The following is a 23,655-nucleotide window of genomic DNA, read 5'->3' as shown; positions in this document are numbered from 1 at the left end:
AGATTTTGCTCTCTCTCTCTCTCTCTCTCTCTCTCTCTCTCTCTTCTCTCTCTCTCTGGACTTTAAAAACACATTTGAAAAAATGTAATCACTCAATCTCTCAAAGTAAATATAACGAATTACCTCTATAGATAGGCCTATGCTTGCGCTCTCTCTCTCTCTCTCTCTCTCTCTCTCTCTCTCTCTCTCTCTCTCTCTCTCTCTCTCTCTCTCCACTTTTGAAACATTTGAAAAAATATTATATATCATTTAATCTCTCAAGTAAATATAATAAATTGAGTATCTCTATGGATAGGCCTATACTTGTGCGCCCTCTCTCTATCGTCATAATATTTCATTCTTTACTGTATTGTTCCTCACGCTTTCCACAAGTACTGTCTAAATTTCAAAACACTTTCTCTCATTGTTTAAGATCCGTCTTCAATTACGTAAGAATTTTACGTCAGTTTAGTGTCAAAGATTACTTAAAATAAGGTTTCACAGTGGGTTTTGGAAAAAGGATGATCGATATTCTACCCTGAACTGACGTTACCAAACCAACATTAACGGATAATATAGCGCCTGTTTCTACGTTCAAGTATAAATGATTATAGGACTTCTACAGAATCTTTATGGTGTAAAGTTAATGGAAATCTAGAAAGCAACCAACGTTATGATTTTGAAGCTCCGCCCCCTTTCTAGAGTTGCCAGGTGTGGCATTAGTGAACAATATATGTCCGAAGATTTAAAAAAAAAAACCTATCTTAACTTTCCTAGCCGAGTGTACACGAGATTCGTTTACTCTCGAAAGTTCTTTTTATACAGCATTCTTTGGTAAACAATATCACTTTAAAGTATATCATAACAAAATGTAATTCAAATGAACATACAGTCATAAACAGATGAAATTTGGCGGTCAACATGACGTATTATAATTTCATCATAGACGCGAGATTTATTTCTCCCCGAAAAATCCCAACTGAATTATAGATTACTCCTTAATAACCGACATAATTTTAAAGTACACTGTAATAAAATATAATCTATAATAAACAGAAAGTATTTGATATTAACTATGTAGGTAAATAGACCGGGCACTTTGACACTTACCCGAAATTTTGTTCGCCATCGAACGCGCCGTGTTGCTTGCTGCTCGCGCCGACTACACCTGATCGTTCCGCGCAGCAGAGCAGACCTCCTGAAGAAGGAGAAACGAAGAGTCGACTCAGCCTTCTCGTGTCTTTCCGTCGAATTCGGGCCTGGGCTTCATGGAGGCGCTTATTCCGGTCATCAACAAGCTGCAGGATGTCTTCAACACCGTTGGGGCGGATGCCATCCAGTTGCCACAGATCGTCGTCGTCGGGCTCAGGTTTGGTCTAGGGAGCGACCTCTCATGTTTTGGTAGTTTTATTTCAGGCCTAATTGAGTGTAAGCCTATTTAATCAAGTTATTCTCCCCATTTTGATGTATTCTTGATGTGTCTGGGCTTGTTTATATCTAATAAAGAAAACTAAGCAAAGAAAAGGCCGTTAGGCCTAAGTAGCTAGGTACCTAGGTAGTATCCCTACCTAGGACCTAAGGTACTACCTAGCTAGGCTATATTAGCTAGCTACTAGGTACTAGGTACTACTAGGTAGGGTAAACAACCGATTGGATTGGCCAACTCGGTAATTCTTTACAATTGCTCCGCCCCTAGTAATTTTGATACCTAGCTAATATTTTTTTTCTGATTAGCCTATGTAATTACTTAGTGCTTTAGTATCTAAAGCTGACCTTTTTTTGAGGAGGAACAGTATTTTTACCCTATTTGTTAACTTTTCCAATCTTAGGGGACCCCCAGTGCGAAACCAGGGTTTGTGGGTGGGGAATGAATTAAAGAATCCGTTTTAGCATACGAATAATGGCACATGTCGAATTAGCAATAAACGAGGCCACCAGCCAACCTAAACAAAACACCTAACCTAACCTAGTAGCCGTATCCTTACCTAGCGGGGGGGCTTCTCCCCCCCCTGCGACACCCCCTCACATTAAATATAAGATAGCCTAAAAACCTTTGTGTACTTACTTAGGTTGGAGGGTAAATGTGAGCTGCCATATTTAAGAATGCATGGAGCCTATGATCCAATTCTTTAAAATGCAATTTAAAATAGGCAGGAGTCAAGTAAAGTATCCAACAAACTGATCCTTTCAACATTCGTATTTAGGCAACAGATTCTTCAAATCCCGCCACCGCCTCTCAGTAGTATAAGTATGAGCTCCAGTGTGCGGGTCCACAAAGTTCAAGGAGTGGTTGACTCTTAAATGAAGAAATCCCTCCTCATTTAGGCATTCGTATGCCTTCCAACAGTCGGAAATGATGGTGGTGCCGGGCTCTATATAATTGCTTTCACTTTTAATAACACCATGATCTTGGTAGTATTTTATTATTCTTTCGATGTTACCATAATAATGCAAAACAAAATCTTTATAATTTGAATAACAATTGAAACAAGAACTTGGGAGAAAATCCACAGAAATTGATGTCAAAATAGATGGTAAATGAGAAACCGCACCAGAAGTTGAAGGTTCACACGTCTCCATAGCTCTCAAAAGACTGAAAAATTATAGTAGCAGTGGAAATTATGTGAAAGTGTCGAAAGTGTTAGTTTCCTAGTAAAACTGTCACCTGATTGGGTATCCAAGTCACTTCTAGACCTAGCGCCGCTTTGATTTATATATCAAACGAAACCTTGGACTTCCCTATTTTTAGTGAAAGTACTTAAATTTGATAACTTGCTATTCTATAGAATACCGACCAACTCACCGACTACCGCGGTTTTGGCCACCCTCCGAAAAAGTACTTTAACACGTCCTGACACCGGAAATGGTCATCAGTCATGAGTTGTTGGTGGTTATAACAGGAGCTCAAGACCTCTACTCTCCTTTCGAAGTAAGTATTTTCTCCAAAGTTAGAAATTAAGGCCATATTTTAAGATTTAAGCAGAGGGTAATGAAAAGTGTGGCCAAAGCAGTGCACACTACCCCAAAACGCTTTTGAAATTTGTATTTACTAATCAAAAAGTTTAGAAGATTGACGCCATCTCGATGTTTACAGAGTTGCTTGTGTCAACAAACTTCCTATTTCCTGTGCTAAATCCACACACCACTTGTACCCATAGACACTGGGTCACTTTCATCGCAACAATCGTAAACCCGACCTCTAACCTCTAAGGGGACTACGTCATTCTTTGTGGCATTTTGCGATCTTCAATTGGTTATCAGTGTTGTCAATTGGTATGTGGTTACCCTCCAAACTGGGTATAAAACTTACACAAAACCGGGGAATACTAAGTGAAATTAGCATATCTATTTGTAGTATATAGGGTAAAAAATCACTGACTACCAACCCTTATCACGCTGGACGGGTCTTATTCACTAGATATTTAATTGGTGAAACAAGAATACAATTTAGTGGATGCCTCCAGACGTCACTCTTTAGGATCGGTCAGATCTACGTGGAGCATTTCGGAGTTGAACCACTTTCTAAAGGGACTTTTTGTACATGCAACTTCCCCGGCAGATATATACTTAGCTTATGTCTCTGACGTCCGACAGAAATTCGAATTTCGCGGCACACGCTGCAGGTAGGTCAGGTGATCTACCCCCTGCCGCTGGGTGGGCAGGAATAGGAACCGTTCCCGTTCTAGAAGCAGATTTTCTCCGTCGCGGTAGTGTCAACATATGTTGTTGCTACCTCCTGACTTGATTTTCGTTTTTCATCGCCATCGATCTTCTGGGCTGTCTTTTGCAGGGAAGTACTGGGTCTTTGGTTCGGCATACGCTTTTATTAACTTTTTAATGAATTTGGCTTCGAAAATTTCGAAGAATATATGACGTGTAACTACCGAAATTTTCGGTAGACACTCACATAGTTTGCAAGAAAGGGAAATATTAATATTTATTCATTAATATGTGTAATAAGTGTTAGAATTGATTGAGGAAATATACTGACTTCCTACTTTAGGGAGTCAGTAAAGCATGTAACTAGATACGTTTCTTTTAAAAGTTTTTTAGAAACTCGTACTAACGAGCAATTAGAGTATTAACAGTACTAGTAGTGTTGCATCCTCATCACCTTCTTACTTCGCAGAAACTTCAAATTCATAATTGCAATTTGAAGACAAGGATTGTGGGCTCAAAATGCGAGCTATTGAAAGGTAAGAAGTGATTACTAGTGTTCCCCATTGCAGTGGAGGGTGCGTCTGATCGGCTCTGTCTCGCTCCCAGGCCTAGACCTCTTTCAAGCTCCCAAGCCCAGGGGAGAAGGAATGTCGAAAGCCGTAAGGGGGTTTCAGAGAATCCCCACCGGTCAGGCGTCCCCTCGGCAGGTTCTGTAGAGTCCCAGACTGCCAAGGATAGCCATTGAAAAGGCATCCTTAAAAAAGTGCGTCTCTTCATCTTACATCCGAAAAGACGAAGAATGTATGTTTTGATGATCTAGCGCGTTCTCTGAAAACTAAGAGAACACTGAGCAAGAGCCAGCCAGGAACTTAGGAAGCCGCGTTCCAGCAAGCTAGCGTGAGCCACGTTCCAACAGCCAGCAGCGAGCCGCGTTCCAGAAAACAGACTAGCGCGAGCCGCGTTCCTACAACCAAACGCGAGCCGCGTTCTAGCAACTGAGCGCGAGCCGCGTTCTAGAAAATTTTTTCTTGGCGCAAGGCGCCTTCAAAGAGACGAAGCGCCAGCCTGGCGCAAATTGCAACAGAAAAACAGACGGCTAGAGCAAGGAGCCTTATAGTACAGTGGCAATCAGAACGATCCTTCCATTGAACGTTTCCGGGCAAGAGGCTCTTTTTAAAAGGGGTCTAGTAGGCGCTCGGAACTATCTGGGCGCACGGGACCTTCCACACAAGCGACGTTCCAGGAGCGAGTCTCCTTTCTAGCGTGCGGAAAAACATTCCAGGCGCGCGGAACTATCCAGGCGCTAGGCGCAAGGAGCCAGGCGCCAGAATATTCCAAATCTTCTTAAGAAGAGAGAGGTCAGTCGCGAGGCTCCTCTTTGAGTAATGCGGACACAATCCTTCATTCATGCTCTTCCCTCGTTATGAAGAGGCAAGCGCTTTGGGAGTTTTTCTTATAAGAATCTCATCGACGTTTGGGTATGATGGCGGATAGGAAATATCTACTTCCTTCCGTAAACCCTACAGACGAACAGGAATTCTGTCTCCCGCGATTTATGAGGAAATCACGAAGATTTAAAGAGTTCCTGGATTAACTTCCTTCCTTAAGGAGATATATATACTCTTTCTATCATTCTATTAACGAAAAGAACGAAGACAGTAAAAATTTTTCCTTTATCTGCCTCGGCAGGGAAAGAAGGTAGTTGAGTATCTGCTGTATGAGAATACGATACGGCAAATCACACATACGTAGTTACTTCTTGTAGAGCAACTCAATTATCAGTATACTCCAGGAATTTCCTAGAAGGACTACGCTTAAAGGGATTGTTAAGACAACACCTACTTAGCTTCTAGATTTATCGAAGTCTTGTTTCGCTTAAATATGCATTAATAAGAACTTCCTGAAGTTCGATAATTTTATAAGATTCCTTTATTTAATGGAGTAGCTGGCAACTCTGGAAGAGTAAGGCCAGACGGCTAACGGAGACTGCTATCGCGCCTTAGAGACCAACGCAGTAACATGTAGGTGTCGGTCTTGATTGGTTGGTTACATGTCTCTCTCCTGCGGGATGGAATAACTAACCGTGTCTCTCCCCTACAATCGCGGTTTTAGCCTCGGATTGAGGGGATAGTTAAGCAAACATAAATAAAATATTGTCTGCCTTTTGCTAAGAAGCTTTCAATAAGAAAGATATTACAACCTTTCAATGCTGTTTACCGTAGGTAACATTATTAAAGGATTCTAACGCAGCGGAACTCTATATTATATGATGCTCTCATGCTTACGAAAGCATGGCTTATTAGAGTACATGCTTAGTGAGAAGATGAATGTAGTAGAAGAGAATTCACTTTAAGACTACGGTATGGTCAAGTCTTATGCGCATACCGAGGTTAACTACAGAATTCCTAGTATCCTTACAAAGGTTTCCTAGATTAATGCTGTTTACCACAATGTGACAGTTTTATAAAGGAGTCTAATACGGCAGAGCACGAAATAATATAATTCTCTCATCCTTTCGAGAAACGCACACAACCTTTTTAGAATCGGATATTGCTCAAGAGAAGATGGGTGAGTCGGATGGGAAACATTCTCTTAGTGGCAGAAGTTGTTTCCCTGAATGGACTATACTACGTATATAAAAGTTTTTTCCTACTAAGAACGGAATTAACACGTGAAGGATGTCGGGTACCATAAGGGCACAGATGTTCTGGCACATAACCTTAAAAGAACTAGAAGGAAGCGCCAGCCTGGCGCAAATTGCGCCAGAAGTACCATCCAAGATATTTTCTCGTTTTAGCGAGTTATTAACCTAAGAGTCCAGTAGTGGTTGGTTTGGTGTTTGCTTCTCACCTCGGTGGTCGCGGGTTCGATTCTCTGCCATTCCATTGAGGAGTGAGAGATGTGGATTTCTGGTGATAGAAGTTCACTCTCGACGTGGTTCGGAAGTCACGTAAAAACACCATACAAACAAACAAACAAACAAACCAGTAGCCTCTCGGAGGCTCGGTAACGGCAAGATTCGTTCCTGATTTCGTTACCCATTTAATCGGAAAGGGGTCGCTTACAAGGAATGATGAAATTATTTTTTTTTAATCACTTAGGCCAATTCCACGACTCTCTCATATCGCAAAGAGCATCGAGAATCTCTTTTTTCGCCCCTGTTCGCGTTAACAAAAGAGAACCTACTTGGGAACAGACACGGAACGTAACGATCCTTAAAGGTTCCATGCAAGATTTTGCATGTCCGTGAGAACCTTCTCGATCGAAGATAACTGTTAACGTATGTCTAACATTTATTGAAAAGAGTTTTGAGAACCTGCGGAAAGTCTTCATAGATCTCTTCGCAAGGTAGAAGACGAACAGGCTTCCTATAGACTGCTTCCTTTCCTCGAACCAAGAGAGGTAGCAATATACGACATCTTTAATTTAAAGAAGGGGAATAAACTTTAGTCTTTTTTCCCCTAGTTATAAATTCTTAACAGATATTAAGATAAATGGGCGTCAAAGGAAGAGAGGATGAATGCCTCATTTTGGCCTTAGAGAGGTTGGATTCACAGAAGTCACGTTCTTCTCACAGCATGTTTCGTAAGGCTTTTCCAAGAGTATCTGGATATTCTATCAGAATCTATTATAAATAGACCTGAAAAACCTCTCCACTCTGAGTCTTTCCACGTGCAGACTGACCAGAAGTGGACATGAATGAGAGGATTTTTCAAGGTAAATGACAATAGTCATGGCTAAGACATAGAATTGCTGCAGATCGTGCTAGATGGAATGAGGAAACTGTCCTCTTCCGATACCTCTGTGAACCAAATAGCGAGGTTTTTTCTTCACTTTCAGAGGGAAGAATCACCTATGTATATATCTGCTATCAAAGAACGCAGTAAAAGGCTATACTCTGTCTCTACAAGGGGAATTAGAGATAACAGAGGATTAAGATCTTCGGGATCTATACGAGACCGCAATACGACAAGAGTAGGATATCATATACAGTAGGGCCTCGTTAATCACGGGGATAGGGCCCAGAACCCCCCGTGATAAGTAAATACCCAGTGTTATCCTGGTACCCCCCCCCCCCTAAAAAAATGCTTTAAACTGCCTACTTTAATAATTAACCCCACCCAAGACCACTATTTCAATGTTTATAACTGCCTACTTTAGTTCAAGCACCAAATATGTCTTCAACTATCACCTTAAACTAAATTCAAGACAGTTTCAAAGTTATTCTTTCCTATCTTCAATTTCCCCTTCATCAGATCAGCAAACAAAAGTATAATTACCTAACAATTCCTTCCTTTCTATTTTCATGATTTGGCTCTGCACCAAACTAAAAGTACATAGTATATTATTTTCGTGAGTGAACATATTTATGATAAAAAAAAACAATTTACTGTAATGATTACAGCACCCAACTATAATATTAATGTATAAACAGCAAAATACAGCAATAAAAATCTATTTTTTCTTTTGTTCTTTTGTTACGTTTAGAATCAGCTGATGCACGTTTATTACCGAAGGAATTATTTTGGAAAACAATTTAGTTGCTAAAAGAAACTAATTTATTAATGGAATTATTATTTTTAACTTTGTACATAATAGTTTATGATATTATGATACAGTAATTCATATTTCATTGAGTAGAGAGAGAGCGAGAGAGAGAGAGACGATGAGAGGAGAGAGAGAGAGAGAGAGAGAGAGAGAGAGAGGAGAGGAGAGAGCGCAACTTGGGATGAGAGTAACTGTTGAGTAGCTTGAGAGAGCAGCTTGGGACGAGAATACTGTTACTAGCTTAGCTGGAGAATAACAAAATGAAATTTGTATTTTAAATATTTTTATGGTGATAAGAAAATGAAACATGGACAGTGATAAGATATTCTTTTGTATACTGTTATAATGTGAAATTCATTGAGTCAACTATAAAAGTTGTATTGAAGCAGTTTCGTAAATCACAGAATAATAGATCAGTAATAAGTGATGAGAGAGAGAGAGGAGAGAGAGAGAGAGAGAGAGAGAGAGAGAAGAGAGAGATTTTGCTATCTACATTCATAGTATTTGAAAATTTTAAATGAGTGTATCCTAAAAATGCATTTAGTCATGAAAAGAAGAAAACATAGTAATTAGTGAATCTTGGTCTGTGATAAAATTCGAGATTTTATTGTAGTTGTCTACCGAACAATTATAGAGCCGTGATTTCCACGAGCGGCAGGATACTAAATTCAAATTTAGCGCGTCGGCGTCGCCAACACTGGTGGTGATGACGTCATCTCCCCTCCACTCGCGGGAGAACCAGGTACAACTGCCCAGGTGAATCCAATTCTTTTCCTGCCGGCGTCCGTGAACATCGGTGGTCGGTGCGGTTGGATGACTTTGCTTCGCTTTTTTTTCTGGTGGAATTGATCTTCGGAATTGGTGAAGTACTCTTTTTTTGGCGTTGTTGTTATTTTGCTTTTTATTTAGGCGTTGCCATGTCGGATTCTAGTCCGTCGGGAGTTAGGTTTTGCATCTCAGGATGTAAAACTAGATTATCCAAGTTAGAATATGATTCTCACACTAAATGTGTTAAGTGTAGGGGACAGGTTTGTTCAGCAGATCGAAAACATGTAACGAGTGTAGTGATTGGACTGATTCTCAATGGAAGTTTTTTAGTTCATACTCGGAGAAATTAGCTAAAGACAGAATTAGAAAAGCAGGCGCTTAGGGAAAGTAGACTTAGCTCTGCTTCGTCTTGCGATGCATCTGTTCCTTCTGTTTCTCCTCAAATTGTTATGTCTCCTTTAACTACACCTCCTATTCCTCCTACTAATCCCACTTCTCCGGCTTCCCGTGTAGTTTCTTCGACACCATTGCCAGTCTGGAATCGAGGTTAGATCAGAAATTTTCGGTACTAGCGAATACGGTTTTTGCAACTTGGTAATTCAGTTAAGACGTTTTTTGGAGAAAGCAGCCTCAGGTAAGAGTGTAGTTGAGGGTGCGTCTGTCTGTCCTGACACGTCTCCTAGACAAAGGTCACTGTCCAGCTCCCCCGCACTGGGAGAAGACATACGGAAGTCCAAGGGGGAGTCGATCGGGATTTGCCACACAGGAAGGGCGCCTCTCTTGTTGAGCCTGTGCGCCTCAACAGGGCTCGGTTAAGCGTTGGAAAGGTGTTGCGGTCAGACGCCTTTCGAATGATTCAAGCGATTCGTCTCCGGTCGCGCGGCGCTCTTGGCGAGATTCGCCCGTTTCGCGTCCCTTAAAGAGGCGTTCAGGCGCCGATTCTTCGCCTCCTCCAGTCAAGCGGTATAAGGAGCCTGAGAGTAGGGTTGCGCCGCGGCCGTTAGCGGCTCGTTCGTCGCCTCAATCTGTGCCTTTTTCGGCTCCATCTACTAGTAGAGATTGTGGTTTTAGCGCTGTAGCTAGCAGTTCTAAGGGTGTTTCTTTAGGCGCTTTTTCGTCTGTTACGCCTGATGCGCCTGTTTCGCCTCGAATTTCGGCGGCTCCGAGCGAGGCGCAAGTAGTTTTTTTCCGCCTCCTGCCCTGAACAATTTAGGCTCTTCCAGCCTTCGTTAACTGTTTTTGATTCGTCTCTGGCGCCTTTGCGCAAGCAGTTAGAGATGTTAACCAACTGGATGAATGAGTCCAAGGGTGGTTCGAAACTCCAGATCCGGTTGTAGTTCCGTCTACTTCTTCGGCGGTATCGGAGAATGAAGAAGAAGTAGAGGAGGAGGATTCACATCACCTCTCGTGTTATTCACGTCTCCTTAGATTTCTTCTGGTATCTTATCCAGATTATTTTGAGAAAGCGGCTCCGCGCTCCCAACTTCGACTTTTTTGATGAGGAGGAAAACTTCAGACCCTCTCCTCCCAAAACTTGTTCTATCTAAAGCGGTTAGACATTCGTTGAAAGAGACGGAGAAATGGATGTCTATGAAAAGAGACTTAGGGAAGGCTCTTTTTGCTTACCCTCCCTCTAAGTTGCTTCGTAAGAGGTATAGGTTTTATGTAACTGGGGAAGCTCCTTCTCTGGGAGTTTCTGCCTCCTCCCAGGGAGACTTCTCCAGTTTAATCGACTCCTCTAGAAGATCTGCTTTCCGCCGCAGCGAAAGTTTTCTTTACAGCGCCTGAGTTGGACCACGTTGTAAAGAATCAATTTAAACTTTTGGAAGTCTTTAGCTTCCTTGATTGGACTATTGGCGCTTTAGCGGCCACCAAGATCGAAGACTGTCCTTCTCTTTCCCCCCAGGAGTTAGCGGGAGGTATTGGATTGGTGTTCTGTCCTGTGCGGAAAACAAATCCATTAGGGATGGAGTGTGATGAGTTAGCTTCGCTCATCGCCTTTGGTACCCTTAAGAAAAGGCAACTTTGGTGCTCCTTTGCTTCTAAAAGGGTTACGTCCCAACAGAAGTCTGCTCTCTTGTTTGCTCCTTTTGTGAAAGATAACCTCTTTCCAGACGATGTAGTGTTGTCAATTTCGTCTGCGCTAGATAAGAAATCTACTTCGGATTTACTGGCACAGTCTACTAAGAGACCTAAAGCTCCTGTGGAGACTGTTCCTTCGGTTTTCTCCTCTGGCCCAAGCGCCTTTTCGAGGGAGAAAACCCAAGCGCTTCTTTCGGCGAAAATCGAATTTGCGACCTCAGTCTAAGGCCTCGGCCAAGGTTAACAAACCTTCCAAATGAAAGCTCGGTTCTTCATGCACCAGTGGGAGCCAGGCTGGCTCTGTTTTGGGAGGAATGGGAAAACAGAGGAGCAGAAGCCTGGGTAGTGCAAGTACTCAAGTTCGGCTATCGTTTAATTCCTCTCGTTCACCTCCCTCGCTCTCACCTGTGCCAATTCCATTCCAGGCATACTCTCCGGGCTCAGACAAATTTCTGGCGCTAGCGCAGAATGGAAGCGCTTGTTCTCAAAAGAAGCGATAGAACAGATAGAAGGGGATTTTCCTCCAGGCTTTTACAATCGCCTTTTTGTAGTTCCCAAGTCATCAGGGGGCTGGAGGCCGGTTTTGGATGTGAGCGACCTGAACTTGCATGTCCAGAAAACAAAATTTCATATGGAGACCACTCGGTCAGTTCTGGAGTCCATCAGACAGGGGGATTGGATGGTCTCTCTGGACATGCAAGACGCTTATTTTCACATTCCGATACATCGCGAATCTCGGAAGTACCTGAGGTTCATGTTCGAAGGCAAGGTGTTTCAATTTCGGGCGCTTTGCTTCGGACTAGCGACCGACTCCTCAAGTTTTCACCAGGGTTCTATCCCCGATAGGAAGCTGGCTACACATATTAGGAGTAAGAATCTCCCTCTATCTGGACGATTGGCTTCTCCGGTCGTCGAATCAGAGAGTCGGTGCATGAAGGACCTTGGAACAACTCTGGATCTTGCCAGAAAGTTAGGAATTCTGGTCAACAAACAGAAGTCCCAGTTGGTTCCATCTCAGAGCATCCTTTATTTGGGGATGATTCTGAATGCTCAAGTTTTTCGGGCTTTTCTGTCCCCGAAGAGGGTTCAAGGCTGTCTGGAGACAGTTCAGGAGTTCTTGGACAAAAGGTAAGTTCTGCCAATCAGTGGATGAGGCTCCTGGGCAAATTGACGTCAGTGGAGAAATTTGTGACGTTGGGAAGACTGCACATGAGACCTCTGCAGTTTTTCCTGAGAGCCTCTTGGTGCAGGAAGACACAACCAGACTCGATTACCTTTCCTGTCACAGATCAAATAAAAGAGGACCTAAGGTGGTGGCTCTCTCGAGCAAGGTTGGAAGAAGGGTTAGATTTACGACCCATCCTCCCGAACCTACAGTTCTTTTCCGACGCATCGGACACAGGTTGGGGAGCCCTACTGGGAAATCAACGGACTTCAGGAGCTTGGTCGGAGAAGGAGAAGAAGTTCCACATAAATGTAAAGGAAACTGTTAGCAATTTTCTTAGGGCTCAGACAGTTTCGGAGCTTAGTAGAAGGCGAGTAGTGGCAGTGCATTCCGACAACTCCACGGCTCTCTCGTAAGGGCGTGCGGAAACAGGGGGGGACTCAGTCTTTCTCTCTGTACGAAGTAGCCAAGGATCTCCTCCTGTGGTCAAACGAAGCGAAGGTTCAGCTAGTCCCGAGATTTGTTCCGGGAAAGATGAACGTCCTGGCGGACGAGTTAAGTCGTCAACAGCAAGTGTTACCTCTGGAGTGGACTTTGGACAACAAGATTTGTCAGAAACTGGCGCCTTTGGGGACGACCGTCAATAGACCTGTTCGCGGACATCGAGGAACAACCGTCTTCCTCTCTTTTGTTCTCCAGTCCCAGATCCTCTAGCTTGGTCGGTGGACGCAATGCTGTTGGATTGGTCGGGTCTGGAAGCTTATGCATTCCCTCCGTTCGGTCTAATAAGAGAGGTTGCTGAACAAGTTCATGTCGCACAGCAATGTAAACGCTAACGTTAATCGCTCCCTTTTGGCAGGAGAAAGAGTGGTTCCCGGACCTTCTCCAGTTGGGTTAGTAGACTTCCCCAGACTTCTTCCTCCAGAGAAGTGGCTTCTCAAACAACCTCACTTCAAGAGGTTCCACCAAAACTTGTCCGCTCTAGCTCTGACAGGTTCAGACTGTCCGGAATCTTGTCAGAGCGAAAGGATTTTCAAGAAGAGCTGCAGAAGCTATCGCTCGTTGTAGGAGAGAGTCTTCTAACAAACTCTATCAAGGGAAGTGGAGAATCTTCAGAGAGTGGTGTAGAAGTGCTAAAGTCTCTACTTCTGCGACCTCTTTAACAGAAATAGCAGATTTTCTTCTATTTCTTAGGAACTCTAAGAAACTGGCTCCTTCGACGATCAGAGGATATAGAGCCATGCTCTCTTCGGTTTTTCGACATCGAGGTTTGGATATTTCCTCCAATTCAGATCTGTCGGACCTCATTAGGTCTTTCGAAACCACTAAGCTCCCGCAAGATACAGTGGCTTGGAACTTAGATGTGGTGCTTAAGTTCCTCATGGGGCCACCGTTTTGTTGAGCCTTTGAAGTCGGCTTCACTCAGGAACTTGACTAAGAAGGCACTCTTTCTTATTGCACTAGCTTCTGCTAAGCGTGTCAGCGAATTGCACGCTATAGACAAAAGAGTCGGTTTCTCTCAAGGCAATGCTTGTATTTTCGGTATCTTTGACCTTTCTAGCCAAAAATGAGAATCCTTCTAATCCTTGGCCGAGGAGTTTTGTGGTAAGGAACTTATCTGATTTGGTTTGGACATGAGGAGGAAGAAAGGCTTCTTATGTCCAGTCAGGGCTATTAAGCAGTATCTGTTTGCCACTAAGGGTATCAGAGGACAATCTTCTAAGCTCTGGACCTCGGTTGCAAAATCCCTCTCGTCCTCTTTTCTAAGAATGCTATATCGTTCTTTATTAGAGAGCTTATCAGGGAAGCTCACTCGCAGTCCGAGAACGACAATCTTTCCGTTCTGAGAGTTAAAGCTCACGAGGTTAGAGCAGTGGCAACTTCTTTAGCATTCAGAAAGAATTTATCTTTAGCTTCGATTCTTCAGAGCACGTTCTGGAGATCGAATTCGGTTTTGCGAGTCATTATCTCAAAGAGATAGAAACGGTTTTCGAGAATTGTAAAACGTTAGGTCCGGTGGCGGTTTCTGGCATGGTGTTGGGAGAAACGGCACAGGGGTCGTCACCTCTATGCTAACTTTTCACCTTGAATAGGTTGTCGAGTTCAAGGGAAGCTGGGGGTACTGAGTACCTGGGATACTCACCAGTCTGTTAGGTCAGATTTTACAATGGTTGGGTATATATGTTTTTAAATCTGGTGTGGTGACAAATGTTTTGTATGATTGAATTTCTGGTCTAGCCCAGGGCAAGGGCAATCTTTGTTGTTACTATCCTCCGTCAGTCAGCCTTGACTCGCTTGAACTACGGAAGGATTCCACTCCTGTAGAGGCTAACTTTGGGCAAATTCCAATTCCTCTACAATAGTAAGAAGAGCACCGACAGAGGCAGTAACAGTCTGCTGTAGCTCTCTTACAAGGTAAGGTACAACAGACCTTGAGTGTTTACTGGTATTGCAATAAATGTAACCATTTAAAAAATACTAGTGGTCCACTGAATCCCACCTTCCCATAAAGTGTAATCAGCTCTATAATTGTTCGGTAAGACACTACAATAAAAATGAAATTTCATTATTAAAATGAAGTTTTATTGTATACTTACCGAACAATTATGATTATACCCACCCTCCTCCCCTTAGGTGGACGGACGGGCAGAAAGAATTGGATTCACCTGGGCAGTTGTACCTGGTTCTCCCGCGAAGTGGAGGGAGATGACGTTCATCACCACCAGTGTTGGCGACGCCGACGCGCTAAATTTGAATTTAGTATCCTGCGCTCGTGGAAATCAGGCTCTATAATTGTTCGGTAAGTATACAATAAAACTTCATTTTAATAATGAAAATTTCATTTTCGTTAATTCCCGGGGATATACATAGTATTTGGGCGGCACAAAAAAACGTAAGTAAGTGATTTATGACAGAATTTAGAGGATACTTACGTAAAAATATATCGGTAGTTTGTAGAACGGTGTATCCACTCACATTGTGTAAAAATAGTATGTTCCAACGAGACTAGGTTTGGTGACGTCACGGTTGTCCATACGTATTTTTTTCGTGAATGCATATACATTTATGAAAAAAAAAATAGTTACTGTACTGCTTAGAGTACCATACTGTAAAATTAATGTAATCACATCAAAATAAAGTAATCATTGCATGCTGTAAACATGTAAAGTGTATTTTGTCTTTTGAAAAATGCATTCCCCAAGGAATTATTCCTTGAAGAGGCTTTTTATTATGAAGATATGCGTTTTATTATGAATATATGACAATATATAAGGTGAAAATGGTTTTATTACATTTACGCTTCGTCGCCGATCGCAACAACACAATAATCTATGACAATTATCGTTTGTAGACTGCAGTGTTCAGAGAAGTTGATTAGTTATACCAAAACAATAATGAAGTTCGAATTGAAAAGTAATGTTTTCCTAAATTTTTATTACTACTGTCATTACACTATTACTATTAACATTTCTAAAAGGTTAAGAATGGCAAAGGTGCTGTTAAGTGTAACTCAATGTTTACATTTCTGCTGGCCGCTCAACTACAAGTTGATGTCAATGATGTGGAATTATTTCATGAATAGGCTACAATATTATGAAGATATGCCAATAATATATAATGGTGAGAATGGTTTTATTACCTTTATTGTCAGTTAATATCATAATGTGAATCTGTTCATGCATTTGCTGGTTATCGGAACCGGACGAGGCTTAGCCTACAACGGACAAGCCCTCGATGCTGTGATATAGCCTAGATTGAGAAGTGGTCTGAGGAAAAACCCGTGATTAACTGAATCCGTGATTGCTGATCCGTGACTAAGCGAGGCCCCACTGTACTTCGAATGGATTTTTTTTTTTTTTTGTGGCCACAGATTCCGTGTTCCGACAAATGGAACTGCTCCTCATCAAACTTCTTTGAGGAAGTTTATGAAGGAATTCTTTGTTTCTCTTAGCCCTAAACGACCAAGAAGACAAGTGAATTTTTTGTGCATTGGAATCTCGCATCAGATTCAATGGAGACTCGGCAATGGGTCTTGCCAGCAAAGTATGTCTGGCAAAAGAACTAAATCCCTCTATTCCTGACGCAACGCTTTCAGATAGAAGTTTAGTTGCCCAGGCAGGGTACTTACATTTTCACTACAGAAGAAGAGATGGTTTAAACGTTTGCCTACAGAGTCTTCGGGGTGCGATGAGGGCTCAAAATGCTTCCCAGAAGGTATTCAGAAGAATACAATAAGAGCTAGAAATCAGGGTTCCGCCCAATTTCAGCTCAGTCTCTCCTTCGACTTCCAGACTCCTTCCCTTCCTTCGGGCAAGGATAGGGAAGATTCTGCAACGAGGAACCTCATCAACATGTATGAAGAGATCTCGTTAGCAAAAGAAGTGTTCACGAAGGATCCTCCTCGGAGGAAGACTCTTCTCTCTCGTATTGTTAGATATCCTGTCGTCTACTGGGTGTAGCTGACTAAAATCACCTCCCCTTGCCAGGGGCCACCAAAAGCTCAAAGGGGAAGAATTTCTTCCACCCTTCTCCAGTCTCCTGATAAACTATGTGGTTGTCAGGACTCCCGGACTATGTAGCGCCAGCCAAGCGCCAAATGCCAATACAGGCGAAAAACGCCAGAGGCGGACAGTTCCAAGGAACTCTGTCATGGCCGGATACTGAGAAGGAGCGGGCCCTCCAACCTGGCGCAAATGCGCCAGCGGCGAACAAATCGGACAGATATAAGAGTGTCCGATGTGGACATCGCCAGACAGCCTACAGACTCTTCCAAGCCCGAAGCTCCAGCAAGTGTGGAGGAGCCAAGCAGGCGCGAGGCGCCAGCCAGGCGCGAGGCGCCAGCCAGGCTCTAGGAGCCAGCCAGGCTCTAGAAGCCAGCCAGGTGCCATCCAGGTGCCAGGCTCCTTCAAGGCTAGGCTCCAGTCAGGATGAGGATCCATCCAGGCGCAAGGCTCCTTCCAGTAAAGAGAAACCTAAAGCTCTGTCATGTAAGAGGGCTAGTCCCCATTGATATGATACAGGTAAGGCTCTGCATGTAAGTGGGTCAGCCCCCATTGGCACGATCCGAGAAGGCTCTGTCGTGTAAGCGGGCTAGCCCCCATTGACATGATCCAGAAGGGGTTTGTCAGTCATAGGTCCCTACCTCGCTGAAACTCTTGAGGCATGCAGACTCATAGACAGTAATCATGAAGTCTTCTGCCAAGCTCCAGCGCAGGCGCCAGCCAGACGCAAGGCTCCAGCCAGGCGCGAGGCGCTAGCCAGGAGGGAGGAGCCAATCAGGCGCCAGCCAGGCGCGAGGCGGTGCCAGCCAGGCGCGAGGGCGCCAGCCAGGCGCGAGGCGCCAGCCAGGCGCAAGGCTCCAGCCAGGCTCTAGGCGCCATTCAGGCGCAAGGCTCCAGCCAGGCGCGAGGCGCTAGCCAGGCTCCAGGCTTCACCCAGAAGAGATCTATATCAAAGAATGCCCTGGCCTTCTTTGAGACAATGTGATCTCCTAAGCACTTGACAAGTGCATTGATGATTCCTTCAAACAGCTGAAAATTAAAAGCGCATGAAGTGCGAGCTTTTCTGTATTCTTGTTCTTTTCCTTAACAATATGTCATAAGGACATATTAGCTGTCACATACGGGAGATGCAACTCTGTGTTTGACTTCCCATATCCGAAGGATGTCAAGATAACCTACGAGAGATCCTTCTCTCTTGGTTGATACGTGTCTGCGGATACATTGCTGGGATAGGGAGCCGATACTGATCCTTAACTAGTGAGTTAAATTTTAGTTAACGTCGTGTGTTTTTTCTTTGGGTGTTTGAAAGGAGTTTGGGATAACTCTTTTTCAACTTAAGCACTAACCCTCGTGTTAGGATCAGGTGATCGGGATCGGTGTTGTGCTCCTTAATTATGCCACTAGGCATAGGCATATTGTCATGTAAGAGGCTCTGTCGAGTAAATGGATAAGACCCATCGACAGACCCACAAGAACTCTTAGCCATAGGTCACATCCCTGCTGAGGCTCTTGAGGCGAAGCAGATTCCTAGGCATTAGCCATGGAATCTTCGCCTGAACAAGTAGGAACCAAGGTTTTATTTATTATTACCTAAAACGTATGTTGTTTACCTGTCTATTCAGTAAATAGTTGTCTCTTACCCACCACCAAGGGTGTCAATCAGCTAAGTATATATCTGCCGGGGAAGTTGCATGTACAAAAATGATATTGTTAGAATACAATAAAGTTTTGTACATACTTACCCGGCGATATATACGATGAATTGCCCACCCAGCCTCCCCTCAGGAGACAGGTGGAAGAGAAAATCTGGTTCTAGAACGGGAACGGTTCCTATTCCTGCCACCCAGCGGCAGGGGGGTAGATCACCTGACCTACCTGCAGCGTGTGCCGCGAAATTCGAATTTCTGTCGGACGTCAGAGACATAAGCTAAGTATATATCTGCCGGGTAAGTATGTACAAAACTTTATTGTATTCTAACAATATCATTTTTATACATTCAACTTCCCTGCCAGATATATACTTAGCTATAGACTCCGTCGTCTCCGACAGAATTTCAAATTTCGCGGCACACGCTACCGGTAGGTCAGGTGATCTACCGCCTGCCCTGGGTGGCAGGACTAGGAACCATTCCCGTTTTCTAATCAGAATTCTCTGTCGCCCGGACCATCAACATTGTGTTGGTTTCCTCTCGATTGGTTTTTCTTTTTTCACCGGCAATTGATCTTCTTGACCGACTTTTGGTGACGTATCTGGATTGTTGGATTGGCATACGCTTTTGTGGACTGTTTTGTGGACTTGATTTTGGATTTTTCTTTAAAAATGTCTGACACTGGAATGGTTGTGAGACGTGTGAATGTAGGCTGTAAGGTGAGGTTGCCGAAAGCTTCGGTAGACCCTCACACTGTATGCAAGGGTTGCAGGGAGTATGAATGTTCTTTCACTAATACTTGCAAGGAATGTGAGAATTTGAGTGAGAATGAATGGAAGAATCTAACTAATTATTTGAAAAAGTTAGAGAGAGAAAGAGTGAGGAAGGCTTCTTATAGAAGTTTAAGTAGTTTGAGATCTAATGAACTAATTCCTAGCTTGGGATCTTCCCCAAGGGTAAGTATTGCTACTTCTCCTTCCATTGCAGCCCCTTCTCCTATTGCAGAACCTGTAGATTCAGCGAAAGAACTTGCGGATCTAAAAGCAGCCTTCAAGTTGATGGAAACAAAATGGCTGCCCTGCAAGGTAAGGCTAGTGATTTTCAGTGGACAGTGATATGAGTGTCCCCAGTATAGTGGAGGGGGCATCTGGTCGGCTCCGCAACGCTCCTAGGTCTAGACCTCTTCCAAGCTCACATGCCCAGAGGAGAAGGAATGTCGAAAACCGAAAGGAGGTTGTGGAGAATCCCCACCGATCAGGTGTCCCTTCGGAGGTTTCTGTGACACCCCAGACTGCCAAGGATCGCTATTGCAAAAGCGTCCTGCGTGAGTGTTTTTCTTCGTCGGGATCTTCATCTCCGAGACGTGATTGGAGGGATTCAGATCGCTCTCGACCACTCAAGAGGAGTTGGAAGGCTCCGACGATTGACTCGAGCCCGGAAAACTTCCCTGAGGAGTCTCCTTCGGGAGTTAAGAAGGCAAGAAGAGCCATTCTGTCAACCAGAGTTAGAAGGAGTCAGGAGGTGGAGGCTATGGACTCCTCCCCTCCTCCCGAAGAGGATAAAGAGGAGGTTACGAAGAGGTTCATGATGGCTATGCAAGAGCAGATTTCGTCTTTTGTAGGAGTCCTTTCAAAGGAGCCTCCTAGAAGGAAAGACTCTTCCCTTCCTATCAAAAGATCTCCAGACGTATGGAGGTATCTGCCGCCAGGATCGATGCTCCTACTCGAGGTGAGGCTTCCTGTACGAATGTGGATGAACCGATCAGGCGTCTGGCACCGGCCAGGAGTGAGGAGTCACCCAGGAGGCAGGAGCCAAGAGCCAGGAGTGAGGAGTCACCCAGGCAGGAGCAAGGAGCCAGGAGTGAGTGATCCAGGCAGTGGCATAGCCAGGAGGCAAGAGGCAGGAGCAAGGAGGCCAAGGAGGCCAGGAGGTCGGGAGGCAGAGTCCGGGAGGCAGGAGTCGGGAGGCAGGAGTCGGGAGGCAAGGAGTCCGGGAGGCAAGAGTCCGGGAGGAGGAGCGGGAGGAGCCAGGAGCCAGGAGGCAGGAGCCAGGAGCCCAGCCAGGAGCCAGGAGCCGGAGTCAGGAGTCAGGAGGCAGGAGTCAGGAGGCAGGAGGCAGGAGCCAGGAGGCAAAGAGTCAGGAGTCGGAGACTCATTCCTGGAATTTATGACTCTTCCCAAATAGAAGCTCCTCTCCTTCAGATCGTAGGTGGTCTTGGAAGGACTCTCCCTCCAAACGAGAGCTTTCTCCTTCGTCTGATCGAGGTTTGGACGATTTGTCTGATGACGAACCTCCTGCAAATGAGGGGACTATCGAATTATAAGGTCTTAGCCTCATTGTTACTACAAGAGTTTGGAGACTCTCTTAGTCCGGCGGCTCCTCCTTCCTCCTCGTTCTCTCTTTTCGAGCTCGGCTACGGCAAAATCTTCGGCCTTTCTGAAAATGAAGCCTACAATTTTTGTACATGAAACTTTCCTGTCAGACATATACTTAGCTTACGTCTCTGACGTCACGACAGAATTCAAAACTCGCGGCTAACGCGACAGGTAGGTCAGGTGATCTACCTTACCCGCCGCTGGGAGGCGGGTGTAAGAACCATCATACCTTTCTTGCCAGATTTTTTCTGTCGTCGGTGTCGACCACACCTGTTGTCGGTACCTCTTGACAGTTGGATTCTTTTCTCGTTTTCGCCCTGGATTGTTTCTACGGACTTTTGGTGAAGTACCCGATCTTTTTGCCTGGCATTCGCGATTTGTGGGACAGTTATTGGACTTTTCTTTGGATTTTTCTGGATTCATGATGTCTGATGTTGATACTAAGAAAACTGCTATGTTTAGAGTTTGTTGTATGACTGAGTGTAAGGTGAGGCTACCGAAAGCTGCGGTAGACCCTCACACGGTATGTTTGAAGTGTAGAGGGAATGAATGCACCTTTAATAACCCTTGTAATGAATGCGAAAAGCTGAATGAGGATGAATGGAAGTCTTTGTCTTCCTACTTGAGGAAGCTTGAAAAGGATAAAGTTAGGAAAGCTTCTTCCAGGAGCAGTAGTAGATCTCGTATTAGCGAGTTGGATGTAGATAATCCTATTTAGAAGTAGCTCCTTTGTCAGTTTCAGCTCCTGCTCCCTGCACCGAAGCCGAAGATGCGCCTTCGGAAGTGGCCTCAATGAAAGCCACCATTCGCAGTATGGAGAGGAAAATCAAGCAACTAGAAGGTAAGAGTGATTCCGATAGTGATTTGTGCAGTGAACAAGTGCAGTGGAGGGTGCGTCTGATCGGCTCCCTAATGCTTCCAGGCCTAGACCTCTTCCAGACTCCAGTCCCAGTGGAGGAGAAAGTCGAAAGCCGCAGGAAGGTTAGGGAGCATCCCCAACGGTCAGGCGTCCCCTCGGTAGTTCCTGTTGATCGTTCCCAGGCTACCTTGGATCGCTCCAAGAGAGAAATTTTGCGCCAGTGCTTCTCGTCGTCGCCTTCGCCTTCTCCTAAAAGAGGATGGAGCTCTTCGGAAGCCTCGCGCCCTTCGAAGAGAGCCTGGAACGCTCCCTGCGCCCGCCCTTCCAGCCCTGAAGTTTTTTCGGAAGAGCCTGAGGTGGAAGCGAAGAAGCGTAAGAGATCTCAGGAGTATCGTTCACCGAGCGGAGATCGAGCCTCTTCTCCTGTTCACGAGTTTGTGAATTCTCCTGCAAGGGTGTTGGCTAACCTTCAGGCGCAGATTTCGGCTCTGGCTGGCTCTCTTTGCGTGTCTTCTCGTCGCAGAAGGACGTCTCGCTTCCTGTAAAGAAGTCCAGGCTCCCCTCTCCTGACTCTCGCTTTTCGACGGAAGAGGCGCGCTCACCTGTGCGTTCGGATTCTCGCAGGAGGCTTTCTGCTTCGGACAAGATCACATCTGCGTCTAAGCGACATTCGCCTGACAGACAAGTTTCTCCTTCAGACAAGGAGCAAACTGCGCGTAGGAGATCCTCACCCTACAGACGCTCTTCTCGAGACAGGATCGCTCCCCTTGACAGGCGCCAAGAGCCTAGTAGGCACTACTCACCTCGTAGCCGCTCCTCGTCTCGCCTCCACTCTCCGGCTGACAAGCGCCCTAAATCGGACAGGCGCCTTTCGCTGGACAGGCGTCAAGAGCTTGTTAGGCGCGTTTCGCCTGGCAGGCGCTCTTCTCCTGACTTTTACTCGCCTCGAGTCAGGCGCCGAGAGCCTAGCAGGCGCTTCTCCCCTGGTAGGCGCTCACCTAGTAGGCGCTCGTCGCCAGAGATTCTCTCGCCTCGGTTCAGGCGCCAAGAGCCTGGTAGGCGCTTTTCGTATGGCAGGCGCCGTTCGCCTGGTAGCCGCTCTCCTTTGGATAGGCGCCAAGAGCCTGATAGAATTTCTTCTTCAAACAGACGCTCTGCACCTGACTGCCGCCTGGACTCCTATTAGGCTTCAAGGATCTGGGAAACGCACTCCTCCAGACAAGAAGGATGTTGCAAGTAGACACTTGCCTGAAGCATTGTCTCCAAGACGTATACGTCTAACTGCCTCTAGAGACTCCTTTAAGAATAGTCGCGCCTCTAAGGATCAGGAGGGCTCTTCGGCTCAGGAGGAACAGGACCCCTCAGAAGAAGAAGGACCAAAAGACGCCTCAGTTTCCTCCTATAAGAAACTAACAGAGTTACTCCTGCAAGAGTTTGGAGATATCCTTTCTCCTGTGGCTCCCCCTTCCTCTCTTTCGTTATTCTCCACTTCGAAGAACGTCGAAGGTTTCGTCTTGTGTAAGGATGAAACCTACTGTTTTCCATGAAGAAGGCGCTGAGAGGTTTTGGGGGAATGGCTCCTTTCGGAAGGAGAGAAAGGGAAGACGGTTTTTTCTTTCCCTCCGTCTAAACTGACCGGCAGATTGGGATTCTGGTACGAATCGGGAGAACCTTTAGGCCTCGCTCTCCTTCGTCTGCGGACTCGGACTTCTCTTCATTAGTGGATGCTGCTCGTCGTTCCGCCCTCTTGTCCGCCAAGACTACGTGGGGAATGAACGAACTTGACCACTTACTGAAGGGAATGTTCCGAGTCCTGGAAGTTTTCAACTTCCTTGATTGGTCTTAGGTTTTGTGCTGCTAATAAGACCAAGACCCCAGATGCTCTGTCTCCTGAAGATCTTAACTGTGTACTCACTTGCATGGATAAAGCAGTGAGAGACGGATCGAGTGAAGTCTCCTCACTGTTTGGAGCTGGAGTGCTTAAGAAACGGTCGGTCTACTGTTCGTTTCTCACGAAGGCAGTGTCTCATGCACAAAGGGCCTCGCTCTTGTATGCTCAACTCTCTCC

General features: G+C 45.1%; 1 protein-coding gene across 1 annotated transcript in view; it reads left to right on the top strand.

Moving 5' to 3' along the window:
- Positions 1–1,106: 1,106 nt before the first annotated feature.
- Positions 1,107–23,655, top strand: part of LOC135224506 (dynamin-1-like protein) — a gene marked incomplete in the record, with an annotated part of 557,230 nt that continues 534,681 nt past the window's right edge. The window contains 1 exon segment of the mRNA XM_064263535.1: positions 1,107–1,343. Coding sequence (XP_064119605.1) covers positions 1,248–1,343 — 96 coding nt within the window.

Source organism: Macrobrachium nipponense, chromosome 12, assembly GCF_015104395.2.
Source record: "Macrobrachium nipponense isolate FS-2020 chromosome 12, ASM1510439v2, whole genome shotgun sequence".
Taxonomy (NCBI): Eukaryota; Metazoa; Arthropoda; class Malacostraca; order Decapoda; family Palaemonidae; genus Macrobrachium; species Macrobrachium nipponense.
The sequence above is the reverse complement of the archived record's forward strand: the minus strand, read 5'-3'. Positions and strand labels throughout refer to the sequence as shown.